This window comes from Callorhinus ursinus, unplaced genomic scaffold (genome assembly GCF_003265705.2).
Source record: "Callorhinus ursinus isolate GAN/ISIS: 27379988/994484 unplaced genomic scaffold, GSC_fseal_2.0 scaffold13, whole genome shotgun sequence".
Taxonomy (NCBI): Eukaryota; Metazoa; Chordata; class Mammalia; order Carnivora; family Otariidae; genus Callorhinus; species Callorhinus ursinus.
The window spans coordinates 13637497-13658062 of record NW_027397075.1 but is presented as its reverse complement, the minus strand read 5'-3'; the positions used below and the strand labels follow the sequence as shown (position 1 = coordinate 13658062).

Genomic DNA, 20566 nt, shown 5'->3' with positions numbered 1-20566 from the left:
CCGGGAGCGGGGGCACTTCCAGCAGCAGCTTTATGGCAACAGGAGGGAGGCGCAGGGTCGGGGGTGGCCGGACAGCGTGGGGGTTTCTGGAGAGGAGCAGCGTCTTCACTCTGCAAAGGCTGAGGACGCGCAGCCGGAACACTGGGGGCTCCGGCCCGGCAAAGGGCGGATCGAGGGGTCCTCGCGGGCCTGGGGAGGGTCGCGGTGAGCAGAGGGCCCGGGGCGCGGTGCGGAGTGGAGGCGGGGGCGTCCCCGCACCTGGGGCGGCAGTTGGGCTGATACTAGGGCCGCTCAGGTCGCCGCCCGCCAAGTGTCCAGGAAAGCAGCGCCCAAGCCCGCAGCTCCGAGACCCGCAGCTCCCCACTGTGGTCCGGGTCCCCACCGCACTAGGTGGTCAGAGAACGACAAGCGTCCAGCGGCTGTGGGCTGTGGGTGGGGCTGGACCGGAGGGCAAGGGAGGGACCGTGGGCGAGGGAGGAGGCGCCAGGTCTCATGGGATCCTGAGATCACCACCGGAGCCAAAATCAAGAGTCAGTCCCTAACCGACTGAGTTACCAGGCGTCCCCCTTTGCCGTTTTATTTTGGCATAATTTCACACCCGTAGGAAAGTTGCAAGAAGTGTAAAAGCATTCCTATATGCTCTTCACCCAGATTTCCCAAATGTTAGGAATGAAGCCAGCCACGGGTTAGTATTTATAATAGCTAGATTTAGAACTGCAGTATCCACCAAGAAAAGAACTAAATTGTATAGCTAGTCATATAAAATAAGCCTATGACATAGGGGATGTTTACAATGTAGAGTTCAGTGAAAAGCCAGAGACCCACAAAAATAATTGCTGTGCAGTGTTTTCTCAATGACGTAAAATTAAAATAGAGATTTGTTCTCAAAAGGATTGAAAAGAGGGGCACCTGGGTGGCTCAGTCTGTTAAGCTCCAGCCTCTTGATTTCAGCTCAGGTCATGATCTTGGGGGTCGTGAGATCTAGCCCATGTCCTACACCTTACTCAGTGCAGAGTCGGCTTGAGATTCTCTCCCTCTCCCTCTACCCCACCTCCCGCTCTCGCTCTCTCTCTCTCTCACCCCAAACAAAATCTTAAAAAAAAAAAAAACTGAAAAGAAGATGACACCTAGAAACTGAAGGGACCCAGAACAGCCAAAACCAGCCTGAAAAAGATTAAGGTTGGAGAACTCACACTCTGATTTCAAAACTTACTGAAAAGGAGCAATAGTCAAGACAGTGTGGTCCTGGTATAAGAAGGGCCATAGACCAATGAAATAAAATGGAGAGTCCAGAAATAAACCCTCTTATTTATGGCCAACTGATTTTCGAGGAAGCCAAAACAACTAAATGGGGGAATAATAGTTTCATTTTCAACAAATAGTAGTTGGGGGGGGCGCCTGGGTGGCTCAGTCGCCTTCGGCTCAGGTCATGATCCCGGGGTCCTGGGATCCAGCCCCGCATCTGGCTCCCCGCTCCCCGCTCGGCGGGAAAGCCTGCTTCTCCCTCCCCCACTCCCCCTGCTTGTGTTCCCTCTCTCGCTGTGTCTCTCTCTTTCAAATAAATAAATAAATAAATAAATCTTTAAAAAAAAATGGTAGTGGGACCACTATGTGGAAAAGATATCCACGTGAAAAAGAATGAGGTTGGAGCCCTACCTCACCCCATATACAAAAAATAACTGAAAACGGGTCTAAGACTCAAATGTAGGAGTTAAAGTATAAAACTCTTAAAATACATACAGAGTAAATCTTTGTCAACTTGGATTAGAGAGTGATCATTTTATTTTACTCGCTTATTAGAGGGAGAGAGCACAAGTGAAGGGAGAGGCAGAGGGAGAAGCAGGCTCCCTGCTGAGCAGAGAGCCCCACAAGGGGCTTGATCCCAGGACCCTGGGATCATGACCTGAGCAAAAGGCAGATGCTCAACTGACTGAGCCACCCAGGCACCCCGAGGCAGTGATTTCTTAGATATGACACCAAAAACACAAGAAACAACAACAAAAAATGAAGTTCCATTGTTTTTGCTGTTCAGTTTGGGTGCTGGGGGGGTAAAAATGTAGTGCTTTTAGAATGTGTTGGCTAAATCACAGGGGTGAAAAGTGCAGCCTGGGGAATACAGTGATACTGTAATAACCTTGTGTAGTGACAGGTGTGACCACCCTCATTGTGGTGTGCTGTTGCCTAGTATATAGAATTGTCCAGTCACAATGTTGTACACAATTATGTATGTATTAAGACATTAATGTAACATTGTTCGTCAACTAGACTTCAGTAAGAGCAAAGTGTAAAACAAGCAATTAACAGTAAATATGCAAAAGCTGGGCGCCTGAGTGGCTCAGTCCATTAAGGGTCTGCTTTTGGCTCAGGTTATGATCTCAGGGTCCTGGGATCGAGGCCCGCATTAGGCTCCCTGCTTGGCAGGGAGCCTGCTTCTTTCTCTCTCCCTCTGCCCCTCTCCATGCTCATGCTCTCTCTCTCTCAAATAAATGAAATCTTTTTAAAAAATTGCAAAAGCAGAGTACCTACTGCAGCGGTCGGCGTCATGGCAGGGGAGGCGTTTAGAAAATTTCTTCCCCTCTTTGACCGAGTTTTAGTTGAAAGGAGCACAGCTGAAACTGTAACCAAAGGAGGTATTATGCTTCCAGAAAAATCTCAAGGAAAAGTGTTGTAAGCAACAGTAGTAGCTGTTGGATCGGGCTCTAAAGGAAAGGGTGGAGAGATTCATCCAGTTAGTGTGAAAGTTGGAGATAAAGTTCTCCCAGAATATGGAGGCACCAAAGTAGTTCTAGATGACAAGGATTATTTCTTATTTAGAGATGGTGACATTCTCAGAAAGTATGTGGACAGAAATCATTATTAAAATGGCATGAAGTGAAGCTGCCCATTCCAGTGAAGTTGTGAAATCTTTCATCATGTAAATAATTTTCATGTCTCTCTTTTATAATAAACTAATGGTATCCAAACTAAAAAAAAAAAATTGCAAAAGCTTGGGGCACCTGGTTGGCTCAGTCAATTAAGTGTCTCCCTCTGCCCCTCCCCCTACTTGTGTTCCCACTCTCAAGTAAATAAATAAATAAAATCTTAAAAAAAAACAAAACACAATGAGATACCATTTCATATCTACCCACATGGCTATACTCAGATAATAGCAAGTGTTGACAAGGATGTGGAGAAAACAAAATCCTCATAAGGTGCTCACAGGAATGTGAAATGGTGAGGACCCTGTGGAAAACAGTCTAGCAGTTCCTCAAATGGCTAAACATAGGGTTACCATATGACCAAGCAATTCCACTCCTAGGTGCACACCCCAAAGAACTGAAAACATACGTACACACAGAAATCTGGACATGAATGCTCATAGCAGCATGAGTCATAGTAGCCAAAACCTGGAAACAACCCAAATGCTTATCGACAGATTAACGGATATACAAATCGTGGTCTATATATACAATGCAATATTATTTGGCCATTACAAAACCAAAATGCTTCCACAGGCTGCAGCATGGATGAACTCTGAAAACTCCAGGCATGGGGCGCTTGGGTGGCTCAGTCAGTTAAGTATCTGCTTTTAGCTGGGGTCATGACCTCGGGGTCCTGAGAGGGAGCCCCACATGGGGCTCTCTGCTCAACGGCGAGTCTGCTTCTCCCTCTCCCACTCCCTCTGTGATCTCTCTCGCTCTCTCTCAAATAAATAAATAAAATCTTAAAAAAATAAAAGAAATTTAAAAAAAGAAAACACCAGGCTAAGTGAAATAAGCCAGCAGAAAACACCACATATCGTATAATTCCATTTATATGAGTATCCAATATAGGCACATCTATACAGACAGATGAATACTTGCCTAGGGTCGTGGGGTGAGGGACTTCACAATGGCTACAGGTTTCTTTCTGGAGCAAAGAAAATGTTCTAAACCTGATTGTGGTGATGTTCGCACATCTTTAGGAATATACTGAAAAACACTGAATTGTACACTGTTTTTTTTATTTTTGCAAATCTCCTTAACGTAGGCCTAAAGAAATACTAGAGGTTCTCATATGTGCTTTGGCAATCGACCTGGTACAACATCATGTCATGTCACCTTTGCAAAATCCCCAGGGACCTCTAGGAACCCCCCCAGACTACACTTTGAGAACCATTACCCCTACTGTAAAATTCGTATTTCCCCCTTTGTAATTAATAAGTATCTTTGGGATTATGTAAATACCATTCCCTTATTAGGTTTTCACCCTCCAACTTTAGTGGCCATTGATGATTTTTGCCCAAATCAGCTATTAATTAGGACGGTTGACAAATGGTGATCATCCTTTCTGCATTTCTTAGTTGACCTTCTACTGTAAGAAAGAGCTTTCCCTTCTCCCCATTTACTTTTTTTTTTTTTAGAAAAGGAGCAAGAAAATGGGGTTGGGGTGGGGGGAGTAAGGGGTGGGGTGGGCGGAAGGGCAGGGGAGAGGGAGAGGGAGAATCTCAAACTGACTCCACACCCAGCAGAGAGCCCACCGGATTAGGGGATGGATCTCACGACCCTGAGATCATGACCCTAGCCAAAACCAAGAGTGAGGCGCTTAGCCAACTGAGCCACCCAGGTGGCCCAGCTTTGGGGTGGAGTCATTTGAAGGTTTTAACAAGGTGTATAAAAAATTTCCTTCTGCTGGCTAAAGAAAGTGACACGTCTAATACGATATTTAAACAAATGCTCCCGCTTAGCGAGCACGGAGTCAAATCCTGCGGGGGGCCTGGAATTAAGCCCTGCAACTCCCTAGTCTCAGAGCCCCCGCCCAGAATCCCCAGTCCCAGCCGCCTGTCCGGCCGACGCCCCGCCCCCGGACGCCCCCGCCCAATCCTGATCTTGCCCCGCCCCTTTCGCAAACCCTTGCCCCATATCCCGGCGCCGATTCGTCAGGCCGCCAGCTCGGCGCCGCTCACAGAAGAGCCGGAGAAGCGGAGTTTGCTCAAGGAATGGGGCCCCGCGGCCCTGCTGCGCATGCTCGCTGGGAGCCCGCTTGGGCGTTCCAAGAGGTCCGCTTCCCCGCGGGGTGGCGCGCGCTCCCGGCTAGTGGGGCGGCGCGCGGGCACGGGGCTCGCTCCCGAGAGGGCAGGTGGGGGCTGGGAGCGGGCGCTAGGGTTGTGGTGGCGGGAGGCGCCTGGGCCGCGAGGTCGACGCCTGTGGCTGCGGCGGCCGAGGCCAAAGGACCCGCCGCGGCTCGGTCTCCGGAGAGGGAGGGCTCCGCTGCTGCCGCCGCCCGGCCGGTGCCCGGTGAGCACGGGCCCCAGCGGGCCGGGGAGGGTCCCGGGTCCCACGGCGTGGCCGCGCCCCCGGCCAGGCCTCCCCGAGGGTCCCGAGGGCTGTTGAGGCTGGAAGGGGGGTGGTGTCACCCAGCTCAGTGTCCCGGCGCTCAGGCCGCTCCTTGTCCTTCACCCGAGACTCGTCTCCTTTCTCCTGGCTCCTCCTTCGCCCCAATCCAGCCGACCCCGGACTGAACCCTGACACCCCCAGCAAGGGAGCCCCCCGTTCGTCCCCACCCCCAGCCCGGCCGTGTCCGCCGCACCGGCGCTGACCCGCGCTGGCACCCACCCCAGTCCCGTTCCGTCTGCGCGGCTCTGTAGGTCCCAGTGACCTTGCACTTTTTGCTGCTGTTACACCCCTCCTTCCACTTCTGATTACGCAGATTGCCTGTTGAGACTTTCAAACTTTTGACTCAAGAAATATGTTCTCCATGCATAACTTGTGCCTGTAGATGTAGATTACTGGAAGATAAGTTCAAAGGGAGAAATGACCCTAATCTCTCATGATAACAGCCAGATCTACTCTACCTTTGTTCTGATTCCATTCTGTTCTCTTCCGTTCTTTCCATTCCAAATGACTGTTGCTAACCCATGGAATTGATTTCAGGACCTAATGGTTCTGACCACAGTTTGAAACCCTTGCTTTAACAAACATCCGTCTTTCTCCGCCTTTATGTCTTGCCTTTGGGGGATGCTGAGTTCTAATAATCAGATAATCACGGGTAACCTTCAATTCCATAGAAAAGGTATATTTTTAATATGTTGACATTTCTGCTTCTCAGGGCCAAAATCACTTCGAGGACTTGATTTGAATGTTCTAGTTTGATGCCATCAGGTTTATCCTGTTCCTCTTCCAAAAGCTCCTAGTCGGACTTGGAGAAGAGATAGTGTGTGAGGTTGGGACTGGAGTGTGGAGTGTTTATAATGGAGAGGGAGACGATTTTTACTAGAGAGAGAAATAATTAAAGTTCAGCTTTAGGAAGATTAACTGGTTGGCACTGCGTAGGGAGAATTGGCCCGGCTGGATGCAGGATGGAAAGGCCGCTGAGGAGTAGGTGAGGATCAAAGCCCCGGAGTGCTGTTCAGTGGGAAGGCCATGGGAGGTGGTGTGACCAGGTGTACAGAGAATGAGATTTGAGGACACATGAGGCCTGGAGAGGAAGGAGTAAAAAAAAAAAAAAAAAAAAACTAAGATTCTGGGGCACTGACTGGCTCAGTGGGTAAAGCATGCCACTCTTGATCTCCAGGTTGTGAGTTTGAGCCCCACGTTGGGCATAGAGATTACTTTAAAAAAAAAAAAAAAGGAAAGAATAGAGGCGCCTGGGTGGCTCAGTCGTTAAGCGTCTGCCTTCGGCTCAGGTCATGGTCCCAGGGTCCTGGGATCGAGCCCCACATCGGGCTCCCTGCTCAGCGGGAAGCCTGCTTCTCCCTCTTCCATTCCCCCTGCTTGTGTTCCCCCTCTCGCTCTGTCTCTCTCTGTCAAATAAATAAAAATCTTTAAAAAAAAAAAAAAGGAAAGAATAAAAGCTCAGGTTCTGATCTGGTGACTGAAGGACTTGGGGCTGGGAGGACCTGGAGGTAGAATCTTCCTCTCTGCGCTCTGTGCATCTCTCAGGTGCTCAGGAGCAGGGGTTCCCAGGGGACATACAGCAATATCGATCATTGGGCAGGGGTGTGCTGCATCCAGCAGGCAGAGGCCAGGGATGCTGTTGAACATCCAGCCCCCCTTCCCCAAAATGCCAATGGTGCTGAGGTTGAGAAGCCCTGCTTTAGAACAGTGATTCTTAATCGCCGGGGTGGGGGGGGTCACTGCCACCCTCAACACCACCCAGGAATGATACCCGTATGCACACAGTGCATGCGTGTTTCATAGGAGAGTTCACGAGTCAGTCAGTGCACACCTCTACCCCTCATAGCTCATTAGCATGTGTGGGAGAGGGACAGCAATTTGGAGTCACCCAGGAGCTTTTTCAAACATCAGGACCCCTGGGTGCAAGAAAGAACTCTTTGTCCTTGTGTGATGATTTACAGTTTATAGAAGAATTTCACATGCAGTATCTCACTTGCCACTTTTCCTGTTTCGCAGGTAAAATCAGTCCGGAGAATCGATGGAATTTGCCCCAAGTGTTGCACCCAGCAAGCTGGCAGTAAGGACCCGGGTACTGGCGGATGGGGATGGCGGTTCTCACTCTCTGTGCGTGAAGGTAATTCTGTTGACCCACCATCAGCTGCCGAGTGAGGCTCAGACTTTGAGGACCTTACCGATTAGATCTTGCCTGAGAGGCACCCGGCAGTTTGTAATACTGTGTGTCTCTTGGGTGTTAGGTTGACACCAAGCCCTTTGTGACCACCTGCACGACAGCAATGTCAGAGTGAGCAGCTGAGTATTGTGCCCAGAATTGCTCTGTGCCTCATTTCTGGGGGAGGGGAGGGGATAAGAGAGTGATGAAGCATAAACCGTGAAGCTTTCAAACTTTCCATTTAAATCTGCCTGATTTAAAAATACTCCAGTCACTCAATAAATCTTTAGTGAGTAAAAATTGAGTATTACAAAGCAAACACAAGGACCCAAGTATTAACCTCAAAGCAATGACCATCCAAAGTAAAAAAAAAATACATTTAAGTCACCTACGATAAATAGACATATGTATAACAAGTGGAAATTTCATAAAATAATACCCAGTTTTATTTCATGCAGTGCAGATTGATGTTTCACATGTAATTTTAAAAATTGCTGACTGGAGCCAGAGATTATAGGACCAATGACCTAGCCAATTAGAAAAGCAGAACCTTAGACCTTAGAAACTTAGATGTAGAATGAACATGTATGGAAGCTTTTACATAACTGATTGACCAAGGAACCAGAAAGATCTAACAACCAGTTTGCAAGAGAATCCAAAGAAGATTCTAGAAGACTACAGACATTAAAATGTGCACATGGAGGCAAAACTGGCTTTTTCTTCAGGGGGGAGAATTATTTCCATGTACTTATTTACATGGAGAGAGAGTTTATTGCCTATAGCCTAGAATAATTTTGCATTGCTCTTGGTTATCTGCACTATGCAGAGTTGTCAAAATGGCTCAAAGACTAGAATCCTGTAACCTGGAAGGATGTGTTCTAAACACTGCATTGTTTCCATTGAGGCGCAAAGGTCCTTTACAGTCTCATAACCTCAATGAAAGATACTTCTGATCACAAAATAAGACTGGTCTCATTAGATTTGGCCTGATTGTTTGCATAAGTACGAGCACGTTAATTCACTGTAAAGGCCTTCTTGAGTTTGCTTTGCTGGAAGCCTTCATAAGGAATATCTGGTGGGATTTTTAGAAGTCTGGTATTTGCTATTCCAAGGAATGGAAGCCATGCTCCAGAAGCTCTCTCCACCAGATTTCACTTATACTACTTAGGAGTTTGAGCAAATTCCTGTCTGTATTCTTGAGGGCCCCTGAATAGCCCAAGGTGTGTGAAACGCAATAAATTGTTACAGGATCATCTCAGAAAAGATGAAATCATGACTCTCCTACTGACATAAAATAAACAGATGCTAATGATTTTATTTAACACATTAATGAGGGAGCACATACAATGTGATAGATTAAATGAGATCATGTATATAAAATACTTAATGTGGGGCCTGACACACAAAAAAAGCCCCTTCAAATCCTTCTTAGGCTCGTCACTTACTGATGGACCGCCTATTCCTCAAGGGCATCTATTCAGGTGTTTCTCAAAGCACAGTCCTGGTCCACCAGAGCCTTGTGGGGTACTTGCTAAAAATCCAGATTCTTGAATCCCTCTCCAGGTCCTCTGTCAGAATTTTAGATGGAAATACAGTGATTTGCATTTTTATCAAGGGCCCGGGGGAATTTTTATGAAGACCAGAATTACACAAACAACTAATTATAATAAAACTTGCATGAAAAATATACTTAACCTCATTATATGGATTCACTCTTTCTATTCTATTTTTTAAATTCTTTTTCATTTATTAAAACACTGATCTCAAGAAGGGTTTCTCAGCCTTGGCTCTGTTGGCATTTTAGACCAGATGCTTCTTTAGGGAGTGTTGGAGAAGCTACCCTGGGCACTGTAGGATGTTGAGCAGCATCCTTGGGCCCTACCCACTAGATGCTAGTAGCATGCCCTGCCTTCCCATGGTGACAACCAAAAATGTCTCTGGACACTGTCAGGTGTTGCCTGGGAAGCAAATCACCTTGACTGACAACTACCAGTCTTAACCCACTCCATTGATACCTATGGTCAGAATCCTCAATGTGAAAAGAACCATTTTTACTGGTTTTAAGAGGTGAGGCCCTGAAGGCAGACACCGATGTCTTGAATGCGGACTCTGTCTTTATCGGCCTGCTCTTGGTCACAGATTCAGCCTTTGTTCCTCCTCTATGACATGAAAGAACAGTGGACTCTAATTGACGGGGTTATTTGGAAGATAAACTGGAATAGTACGTGCAGAGCCCTTGGGGGGTAGTGCCAGGCACATCGTTGTATTTGGTAAATATTACATATTATGATCACAGTCCTCTAGACTCTCGAGGGTTGTGTCAGTCAGAATCCAGCCAGGAAAACAGAAACTACTTTAAGATTTGAACTGGGAGTTTCCTTGCGATCCCTGGTGGTGGAGGAGCTGAGAGGCCAAACAGGAAATGGTGAGTGAGCCCGAGCCCGAGGGTGGCAGAGACTCGATGCTGCCAGCACAGCCAGGCCGAGCTCCAGGGTGGCAGGCAGGGGTCCTGCAAAGCTGCAGCAGACAGCCCTGGTGAGCCCCCGCCAGGCAGGTGGCTTCTGGAACACCCTCCTCGCTCCACCTGCCAGTGTCCCACCATGTCTCCCATTGGCCAGATCAGCCGGAAGTCACCCTGGTAAACCATAAAATAGCTGGTTTGTAGGGACACATCAGTGCAGCTGAAGACACTGAAGGCCTGACTGCAGCCCTGAGCGTCAGCTTCCTCTGCACCTGGCGCTTCTTACCTCTTCCTGCAGCTGCCCAGGGCACAGGGAGGCACCCTGTTGGCTGCGCACCAGCTGGGCCTGGGTTGGAGTCTTGGCTCTCACTAGCCGTGCGGTCCTGGGCCATTCAAGACCCCAGAAGTTGAGTGGGGATGATGGTGACGCTTGGCAAGGAGGTTGCTGGGTCACTGGACTGGAGGTGTGGGCTGATGCCGGAGGAATTTTGTTCTGGCTCAGGTCGCAGGTCCCAGGATGGATGACGAGGCTCTGGACAGGAGGGTGTCTCCCTCTCCCTCTCTCTCTCACCCTATACTCAGGAGGTCTCCATCACTTATTTTCTCTGTCAACTCCAATTGTGCCTATAAGTTTGAAACTTGGGTTTTCAAGAATGTTTTATTTTGAGTTAATTTTCGACTTTAAAAACATTGCAAAGAGGGGTGCCTGGGTGGCTCAGTCATTAAGCGTCTGCCTTCGGCTCAGGTCATGATCCCAGGGTCCTGGGATCGAGCCCCGCATCGGGCTCCCTGCTCAGCGGGGAGTCTGCTTCTCCCTCTCCCACTCCCCCTGCTTGTGTTCCCTCTCTCACTGTGTCTCTCCCTGTAAAATAAATATATAAAATCTTTAAAAAACAAAAAACATTGCAAAGATAGGACAAAGAATTCCCACATACCCATCACCCGGTCTCCCTGATTGTCAGCATCTTACCGGATGCTGCGTGGAGATCAAAGCCAGGAAATCACCGTGGGTACGGTTCTCCTCACCTACACTGTTGACCTGACTCCGGTTTCCCCAGCTTGTCCCCAGCGTCCTTTTCCGTCCCGCCATCCCACGTGGCATTTAGCTGTTGTGTCTCCTCAGCACCCCCCAGTCTGTGACAGGCCCTCAGCCTGCCCTTGTCCTTGATGACCTCAGCAGTTTTGAAGTTTCCTGGTCATTGTTTCGTGGCCTGTCCCTCGATGTGGTTCGTCTGATTAAAGTGGGGGTGTGCACCTGGGGCAAGAGTATCACAGAGACGGTGGGGTGTCCTTGGTGCAAGGACATCGTGGTGTTGATGTGTCTTATGACCGGTGAAGTTGACCTCGATCACATAGGGGGGTGTCCACGGGATTTCCCCACTGTCAAGTTACTGTCTTTCCTTTTGTAGTTAATAAATATCTTGGAGGGAATGTCTGAGGCTATGCAGGTCCCCAACTGGGATTTTTAATAGCCTCAATTTTTGTTCGTTTATCTGTTCTGTCACTTATATTACCCTTTAATTTCTCATGTGACTTGTCACAGGAGACTTTTGATGGAGTTAAAGGACAAATGACCAAGCGAGGAGATGCAGCTTGTCTTTACAGCATCTCCCTTTCCCCACGGTACAGAGAGTTCATGCACATTGTCCACAATTTCAAGAAAACAAAAGAAATAGAAGGAGAAAATAAATCACTGTTCTTACTACTTTTAACATTTTGAGATATTTCTTCCTAGGTATTTAAGGTTTTTTTTTTTTTTTTTTGGGAGAGCAAGCAAGCACAAGCAGGGAGGAGAGGGAGAAGCAGACTCCCTGCTGAGCAAGGAGCCTGACACGACACGGGGCCCGATGGCAGGACCCCGGGATCATGACCTGAGCCGAAGGCCCATGCTTAACCCACTGAACCACCCAGGCGCCCTGTTTTTGTTTTTGTTTTTTTGGGGTTTTTGGGGGGGGGTTAGGCCATGAATACATAAAATAAAATTAGTCCGTAACCGACGACTGTGAGCAGAGCCCTCCAGAGGCTGGAGAGGCGTGTGGGCTGAAGGCCACAGGCCCCGCCGGGTCTGAGCCATACTTGGATTTGGGTGGGGTTTTTTTGGGGAAAACCTTAGCTTAGAAAAGATAGTATTTGCAGACTTTGCTAACTGCATCTGCTGTCTAACTGTTAGATTTTGTAAATACAAACATTTTTGGAAATCTTCAGTTATTTTTGCTACATGGAAGAACTCTCACATTCTTGTTTTGGAAACGTTTGTCAGGCAGTTAATTTTTTACCAAGGATGCAATGCGTTCATCCTAAGGAGCAACACCGCTATCTTGTGGCCTTCAGGAGCATTGCTGCCGAGGATTTAGGTGTGTGTTCCTGCCTGTTCTGGGCCTACCTTACATAATGATTTGGTCCTTTGCAAGGGCTCCATCTGGTCTGCAGGTGAGGGCCTCCCACTGTAAAGTGGGGTGAAATAGGAAACAACATGTTGAATGCAATGTATGTGCCACAGGAAACAAAATGTCATTCAAGAGCTCTGATCCAAGAACAAACAGAGCAGTGCGAGTGCATCTGGGTGGCAGGATTATGGGCTGTTTACTAGGAATTAGGTTCTTAACAGTTTAAACATATTGGTATATAGTTTTTACAATATACTATTAGCAACTTACACAATATCTTAATATGTAATCCATGCCACCCCTCTTCTTTGATGAGGAAACCAAGCCCAATAGTGAAAGTCCTGCTTATGGTGTAGAAAACTGGTTTTGGGGGTGCCTGGTGGGCTCAGTCAGTGCAGTGTGAGACTCTTGATCTCAGGGTTGTAAGTTTAAGCCCCACGTTGGGTGTAGAGATGACTTAAAAAAAATTCTTAAAAAAAAAAAGAAAGAAAAAGAAAACCAGTTTTCATCCAAGTGACCCTGAGGACCTGAGTCCCTATAAGGATTTTTTAAAAAACAGTTTTATTGAGATATGTTTTACATACACATAACTCCCCTATCAAAAGTGTGTAACTCAGTGTTTTCCGTGTATTCAGAGTCGAACAACTACAGTCAATTTTACATTTTCATTACCCCAAAAAGAAACCCCACACCCCTTAGCATCACTTCTAAATTTCCCCTGCCTCTCCCCCAGTCCTATACAATCATTCATCTGCTTTCCGTGTCAGTGGATTTGCCCGTTCTGAACATGCCTTATAAATGGAGTCATATAGTATGCTATCTTTTGTGTCTGGCTTCTTTTTTTTTTTAATATTTTATTTATCCATTTGAGAGAGAGAGAGAGCGCAAGAAGGGTGGAGAGGCAGAGAGAGAGGGAGAAGCACACTCCCCATTGAGCCAGGAGCCCGATGTGCGGCTCGATCCCAGGACCTGGAGATCACGACCTGAGCCGAAGGCAGACGCTTAACCAACTGAGCCACCCAGGGGCCCCTCCCTGTGCCTGGCTTCTTTCACTGAACATGACGTTTTCAAGGTTCATCCAGCACGTGCCAAAACATGATTCCTGGTTATGGCCGAATAATATTCCATTGTATGGATGGACAACACATAGGCCAGTGCAGGTGGTTCCAAGGGAGAACGCGGTGTCCGGATGGACCCAGCTGGTGCCGACCCTGCGTGGTGGCCAGACAAGAGAGTGGTCGGTGTCCACAGAGCTGGCGGGCCGCCTGCAGACAGCTGGGCTGAGAAGGAAGGAGTGTGGGCTGTTCTTGCAAAGTTGAACTGTTGAGGGAAGGAGGGGCTTTTGTTAGGTCTTGTTTTTGGACACAGGAGACCGAAAAACCTTGGTGGTCCCAGTGCGAAGAACTGCAGAGGCAGAGAGCTCTGGTGACCAGAGAGAGCAGGACTCGAAGGGTGGAGAAAGGGCCCCAAGGGAGGAGGGCAGCTGTACCAAGGGAACTGGGTGGAGACATGTTTATTTCCAAATCAGGATAAAATATGTATGCCCCCTACATCCAGATAGAGAAGAGTGATAAGAGCTTATGAAGAGATCCATCCTCAATGGGTAAACTGAAACATAAAATGGTAAAAGCCCACATCATGGAGAGATAACTTTAGTGAGTTTGAAGTCTGCCTTTTTTGAAGAACTTCATTCACCAATGATGTTAGGTAAAAGGAACATTACTACATGTAGGTTGTTACATATTTGTGTGTGTGTGGTAAAATATATATCACAAAAATTTACAATTTGAATCGTTCTAAGTGCACAGCTTGGTGGCATTAAGGACCCTCACACTGGCATGCCACCATCGCCACCATCTACTGCCAGAACGTCATTGTCATCCCAAACTGAAACCACACCCACTAAACAACAGTCCCCCATTCCACACACCCCCCATCAGCCCCGCAACACCGCCGACTCTGCCTCTATGAATTTGACAAGTGTAGGGACATCACATAAGTGGAATCGTACAGCATTAGTTTTTTTGTGACTGGTTTATTTTGCATTACAGACTTTTTACTTTTTTAAGATTTTATTTGAGAGAGAGAGTGCATGAGAGAGCACAAGCAGGGGGAGCGGCAGAGGTAGAGGGAGAAGCAGTCTCCTGGCTGAGCAGGGAGACCAATACGGGGCTCCATCCCAGGACTCCGGGCTCATGACCAGACACTTAACCAACTGAGCCACCCAGGAGCCCCCGTTACGGACTTTTTAAGTATTTAATTCTCATTGCTATCTTTTATACTTAATATTTTTGTTCTTCTCACTGAATTAGCAGCCCTTTAAACGTGACCAACTGAGGGATATAACATTTGTGTAGCATGGCACCTGAAGTTCAAAAGCACTTTGATGTATATCTCACAACCTTTACTGTTCCATCCATCAAAAAGCCAAAACCCTTGGGGCGCCTGGGTGGCTCAGTCGTTAATTAAGCTTATGCCTTCGGCTCAGGTCATGATTCCAGGGTCCTGGGATCAACCCCTGCATTGCATCGGGCTCCCTGCTCAGCAGGAAGCCTGCTTCTCCCTCTCCCACTCCCTCTGCTTCTGTTCCTGCTCTCCTGTGTCTCTGTCAAATAAATAAATAAAAATCTTAAAAAAAAAAAAAAAAAGCCCAAACCCACCAGGTTCAGTCACTTGCCAAGAGTATCAGTTACTGCTGAGTAAAAAAAGATCCTGATCTCACTGGCTTAAAATAACGGTTTATTATTGATCAGTGTTCCATAAGGTGGGTGACCATTCATGTGACCACCATGCAGATTGCACCAGCTGCCTTGGTGTCCTGTGGCCCCTTCATGTGGCTACACACAGCAGGGGGGTCTGCAAGATGGTTTTCCTCCATGCCTGGCAGTGCCTCCGTGCCCACATGTGGCCTCTCACACAGCTTCCTAACCTGGCAGGCTCAGGGCCATGTCTCCTGAGGGTGAGGACTGCCAACCCCCATAGCATGCTTCTGCCACACTCAGCAAGTCACACAGCAAGGCACCCGTCTGGGCTGGAGCCAGTCCAGATTCAAGACCACATTGCAAGGGGACCTGCATACTTTATGGGAGGATTTGTGGTCATTAGACAGTCTATATTACAAGGTCCCGTAGTGGTTGAGAATGGTAACCGTCAATCCAATCCAAATTCTAGGTCATCGCCAGACCCATGCTTTTCCGCAGATGGGGCTGGGGGGGGGGTGGCCATAGTTCGCCTTTTGTTGTGCTGGAATTTCTTCCGTATCCATTGAGGTGCGTGCATCTTGGAAGCCTTTTAGGCAGAACTTGTAAGTTGAAGGGACCACACCGGCTCCTGACTCGGGGTACCCATGACTCCGGGTCCGGTTCCCGTGGAATGTGGGGGCTCTTCGTCATGCCAACGCCCTCTGGTTGGGCCCCCGAGGAGGCAGCTTCGGCGTCTGATGGTTTGAGGCTAAGGCCGATGGCGTGTCGGAGTCCCCACAGCGTCCCCTCTTGCCCCGCGCGTGGCGGGGACCCAGGCCCAGGCCTGTAGGAGTGTGCGTGCTGTGTGGACAGTGACCGCAGCGCTTCGGCTGGCCCGAGTTGTCTGAGGCATCCCCCGCACACACACACAGCGCCCTTGGCCCCGCAGGCTGGAGGCCGATGGGACGGCAGGAGCGCTCCAGCCGTGGGGGGATCCGGAGTGCGGGGACAGAGGGCTGCAGCCGGGGGCGGGCTGCCGGCTGAGGGATGGGCGCCGGGGCCAATCGGCGAGGGGGGCGGGGCGGCCCGGGGGCGGGGCCTCCCACCGGCTCCCTTTTCCGCCCAGACAGCTCCTCCCAGAGCCACGCACCGGGTCTCACCGCGGCTGGTCCCCAGGGTCCCGCGTGTCCGTGCCCCGCCTCGTCGCGGTGTGGGGCGGGATGGGCAGGGCAGAGAAGGGCCGCATGGGAGGAGCGAGGGTTGGCTCGTCCAGGGGCATGACCCGGGAGGGCAGGCCAGCCGGGACTCTCAGTCAGGTGGCCCGTTACCTGGAAGATTTCCTTGAGTCTCGCCACCATCCCCCACCCCAACCCCTCTAGGATGGGCTTCCCTGCTGCCCTGGGATGAGCAGGCGTGTACTGCGGGATGGGGCGGGGATGAGGCGCTCCTCTGAGTCTTCAGCCTTGGCTCTGTCTTAGTGGGGACTCTGGGGCCCTGCCATTAGGCTGACCGGGCTTTGGGGAGCTGAATCTGGGCCCCAAACCAGGGAACTTCAGAGCAAGAATGCATTGGAATTGCAGAACTTGGAACCAAGGGTGACAGCTCACAAATGGGGAGCTGAAATGTGCAGGGAGGCTGTGGTCTTGCTTCTGGGCTCTTAAGGAGAGGTGGGGGAGACCCAGCCATTCACCCACCACCCAGTCCCTCAAGAAAGCAAAATGTTCACCCCACACTGATACCCAGGGCCCCATCTCCATGCTAGCTCTACCCCCGTAATACGTCCTTTCTGCTTCTCCAGGCCAGAAGCCAGGGAGCCCGGAGTGACTGTGGATTTTCCGGACACCTCTACAGCCCCGTCCCCTCCCAGCTGAGGCAGCGCGAGCCCCGCTTCAGGCACAAGGTCACTGCCTTCCTGGGGCCCCGGCATCTCCTGAGTGCTGCGTGGTCCAGGGCCTCCAGCCTGGGATGAGAGACGGATCTAGTTGTGAGTCCAGAGACTCCTGCCTCCCAGAGCCAGGCGTCCCCTTTGTGGTCTGCAGAGCGCCGGCGGGTGCCCGGCTCGGTCTCCCTGTGACACAGTGTCAGGAGGAAGGCCACCGGGCATTCTGGGAGGGTCTGTGACCTGAGCCCATGTGCCAAGTGCTGGTCTCTGAGGTTTGGTGCTCAGGAAGGCCAGTTACCGTCATCCTGGGCGAGGCACACCAGGTACTGTGTGGGGCAGGCTCTGGATCCCCCTCGACCAGACTCCCAGCCCAGCACTTCGTGGCCACGTTGGCCATCCTGGTGTACCTCAGTGTTCTCATCTGTACACTGGGTGATCGACTTTCATAACACGGGGCCAGGTTAAATGGGAAACCCCGTGAAGACACGTCCCACCGTGCTCAGCACCTACGGGCCTCTCTTTGTAGAAGCTCACGGTTCTCGGTGCCGCACTGCCTGCACCCCAACAGCCCCCAGAGAGCCCTGCCTGTGGCACATTTTACAGATGGGAAAGTGGCGTTTGGGGAGGGGAGGTGACAGAACCCAGCTGCCTGAGAGGATGCAGCCGAGGGGAAGCACCAACCCGGGGTTCCCCAGCTCTGTGTGGGACCCTCCCCAGCCTTTCAGCCCCCTCTGCCTCCACCTCCACCCCACATCCATTTTCTGAGCCTCAGGCCCAAGGGGGCCTCCACTGATGGGTTTTGCCTCCTTCCTTAGGACGGAGCCCCTGGACTGCCAGGTTCCCGACCAGGGAGGAGGAGGAGGAAGAGAACTCCATCTGCTGGGGCCTGAGTGTGGCCTGGGGGACGGGCCATCGTCCCAGAATGCCCCTGCCGGAGCCCAGCGAGCAGGAGGGCGAGAGTGTGAAGGCTGGCCAGGAGCCGTCCCCGGAGTCCCCTGAGCCAGGCACAGATGTTGTCCTTGCAGTGCCCACAAAGCCCAAAGAGTTCTCCAAACTGGTCCTGCTGACGGCCTCCATGGAGAATGTGGATGGGGTGGACTCCCAGCCCAAAGGAGGGCACTGTGTCATGTCCCTGGAGATGTCTGGTCCTGACACACTGGCCAGGACCCCCCAGATCCTGCCAGTGGAGGAGCAAGTGGGGGCAGTCCAGCCAACCCCCCAGGCCCCTGAGCAGACATGCAGCAAGCCAGATACAGGTGGGTTCCAGGCCTACTGCTCCTGGCCCAGGCCCCTTTGTGGCCCTGCATGCTCAGACATAGGCCCTGTACACCCCCTTTCTAGGGGGTGGCCTTGGGGTCCCATCTCTGCTCAGAGCTAAGCATCCTTGTCTCTAATCAGGACTCTGCCTCAGGCTGGTGTGATGATCTCAGGATGTCATCCCTGTGCATCCCACATTGCTCTCATCCATGCCCTTGGCCTCCAGCCTTGCTCTGTTCCAGCTGACCCAGCCCTCTCTTGTCCTCAGCAGCCCCCAAGCCCCTGGAGTTCCTGAGGACCCCTTTCGGGGGCCGCCTCCTGGTGCTCGAGTGCTTCCTGTACAAGCAGGAGAAGGCGGTGGGCGACAAGGTCTATTGGAAGTGCCGTGAGCACTGTGAGCTGGGCTGCCGGGGCCGGGCCATCACCCGAGGCCCACGGGCCACAGTGATGCGGGGCCACTGCCACCCGCCGGACGAGGAGGGCCTGGAGGCGCGGCGCCGGAGACAGAAACTGCCCGGCCCAGCCCTGCCTGAAGGCTTGGGGGTTCCAGAGGGCCCTCGGGGCCGAGTGGAAGAGCCACTGGAAGGGGTGGGCCCATGGCTGTGCCCTGAGGAGCCAGAGCCCACCCCCGGGTTGGTGCTGAGCAAACCGGCCACAGAGGAGGATGAGGGGCTGCGAGCCCTGTCACTGCTGAGCTTGCCCCCCAAGAAACGCCCAACACTGGGGATCGGTGAGTGCCCTGCACCTGGGCTCCACTCTGGGGCAAGTGGGAACCCATGGGTCCTTACCTGTGCCCAGATGGAAACGTGGGGTCCCACATGGTTTGTAATGTGCTCCAAGTCAACATGGCTAAAAGATAGAAACCTGTCCCAGAAATCATCAAGCCTGGGGGATAGAACTAGTGCTCTAAAACCAAGGGCTCTAGTCCTTTTGGAACTTTCTGATGCAGCAGGGTCTGGTGTGAGGCCCAGAAACCTGAGTTTTAACAGGGCCAGGTGGTCCTGGTAGCCCGTGAGGTTAGGGGAGGTTGGCCTAGGGGAGAGCTTTGGACCAGGTTCAAATCACAGCCCCAGCTGGTTTCAGTACAGGTGCTGAACCTCTTGGGTTTTGGGAACTTTGTCGGGGATGGGTGATCACTCAGATGCCAGGGAGATTAGATGCTCGATGTGCGGGAAGCACCCAGCGCCAGTCCCACGTGTGGTGACACTGAGTGCCCAGTAGCTGGGGTCTTCTTGGTGGCTTTTATTACCAGCAAGTGGGAGGTGGGCTTGATCCCAAGGGTTGGCTCCCTTCTGACCCAGATTCGAGGGTTTAAGGATTTAGGGCAGTTGCTGTGCTGGTTACTAGGTGTGAGGGGGGAACACTTGTTTTTTACTGTCTATCTTTTGCCACCATTTGAATTTTATGGCGTGTGCATGTGCTATTCAAAAATTAAATAAAAGTTTCAAACAAGCCCTAAAAAAGAGTGTGGCCAGGAGTGACTGAACACATAGGCTAGGATGTCAAAGCCAGCTCTGTCCTTCCCGGGTGTGCGACCTTGGATGTGACGTGTAACCACCGTGAGCCGTGGCCTCCCCACTGACCTCCAGGAGAGGAACTGCACCTTCTCCCTGGTGCACTGGGTGGGGGCTTGGTGGGAATGCACGCGGGGCCCACACACGCCCAGCTCGGGGGAAGCCACAGTCAGTGTCCACATAAAGGGGAAAAGCCCTTGGCCCCCCATGCTCCCCCAGCCTCCTCTCCTCGGCCTGCCATGACTGCCCTGGGTTCCTCCTCCAGGAGAACCCCGGCCCTTGGAGTTCCTGAGGACGTGCTATGGGGGCAGCTTCCTGGTGCACCAGTCCTTCCTGTACAAGCGGGAGAAGGCCGTGGGGGACAAGGTTTACTGGACGTGCCGGGACCACGCACTGCACAGCTGCCGCAGCCGGGCCATCACCCAGGGCCAGCGGGTGACTGTGATGCGGGGCCACTGCCACCCGCCTGATGTGGAGGGCCTGGAAGCCCGGCGGCAGCAGGAGAAAGCCGTGGAAACGCTGCAGGCCAGGCCTGGTGGGCCTGGGGGCCAAGTGGACAAGCTGCTCCAAGGTGTGGACAGCCTGCTCTACCGCAGGGGGCCGGGGACTCTGACTCTCACCAGAGCCCGGCCTAGGAAGCGCACAAAAGTCCTTCCGGCCCAGCCCCAGGCCCCGCAGGGATCCCCCACTGAGGACCCAGACGAGGACCCCGGTGAGTCCTTCACAGCACTGGCCCAGAGCTGGGGCCCCTCAAGTCTTGCTTCCTCAGGTCCAGGGAGGTGGGAGGGGATCCCAAGACCCTGAATTCCCACTTCCCTCCCCCACCCACCTCTCCCGTTTCTCCCCAGGAGGCCCTGAGT

At 51.4% G+C, this 20566-nt stretch overlaps 1 protein-coding gene and 1 pseudogene across 10 annotated transcripts in view; both read left to right on the top strand.

Annotated features, from left to right (window-relative positions):
* Positions 1 to 87: 87 nt before the first annotated feature.
* LOC141373983 (10 kDa heat shock protein, mitochondrial pseudogene) lies at positions 88 to 3047 on the top strand (annotated as a pseudogene).
* Positions 3048 to 4996: 1949 nt separating this feature from the next.
* FLYWCH1 (FLYWCH-type zinc finger 1) overlaps positions 4997 to 20566 on the top strand; it is a 21914-nt gene continuing 6344 nt past the window's right edge. For 4 of the 10 annotated variants that reach the window (XM_025877324.2, XM_025877329.2, XM_025877327.2 and 1 more), the window contains exons 1-6: positions 5000 to 5255; positions 7371 to 7488; positions 16852 to 16953; positions 17751 to 18191; positions 18461 to 18922; positions 19972 to 20418. In XM_025877324.2, the coding sequence (XP_025733109.1) occupies positions 17858 to 18191; positions 18461 to 18922; positions 19972 to 20418 (1243 nt within the window). In that variant the 5' untranslated portion in view covers positions 5000 to 5255; positions 7371 to 7488; positions 16852 to 16953; positions 17751 to 17857. Of the gene's footprint in view, positions 5256 to 7370; positions 7489 to 16193; positions 16240 to 16851; positions 17038 to 17750; positions 18192 to 18460; positions 18923 to 19971; positions 20419 to 20566 lie in introns of those variants that run through there. The other 6 variants (XM_073899611.1, XM_025877323.2, XM_073899610.1 and 3 more) reach the window with 5 other exon arrangements.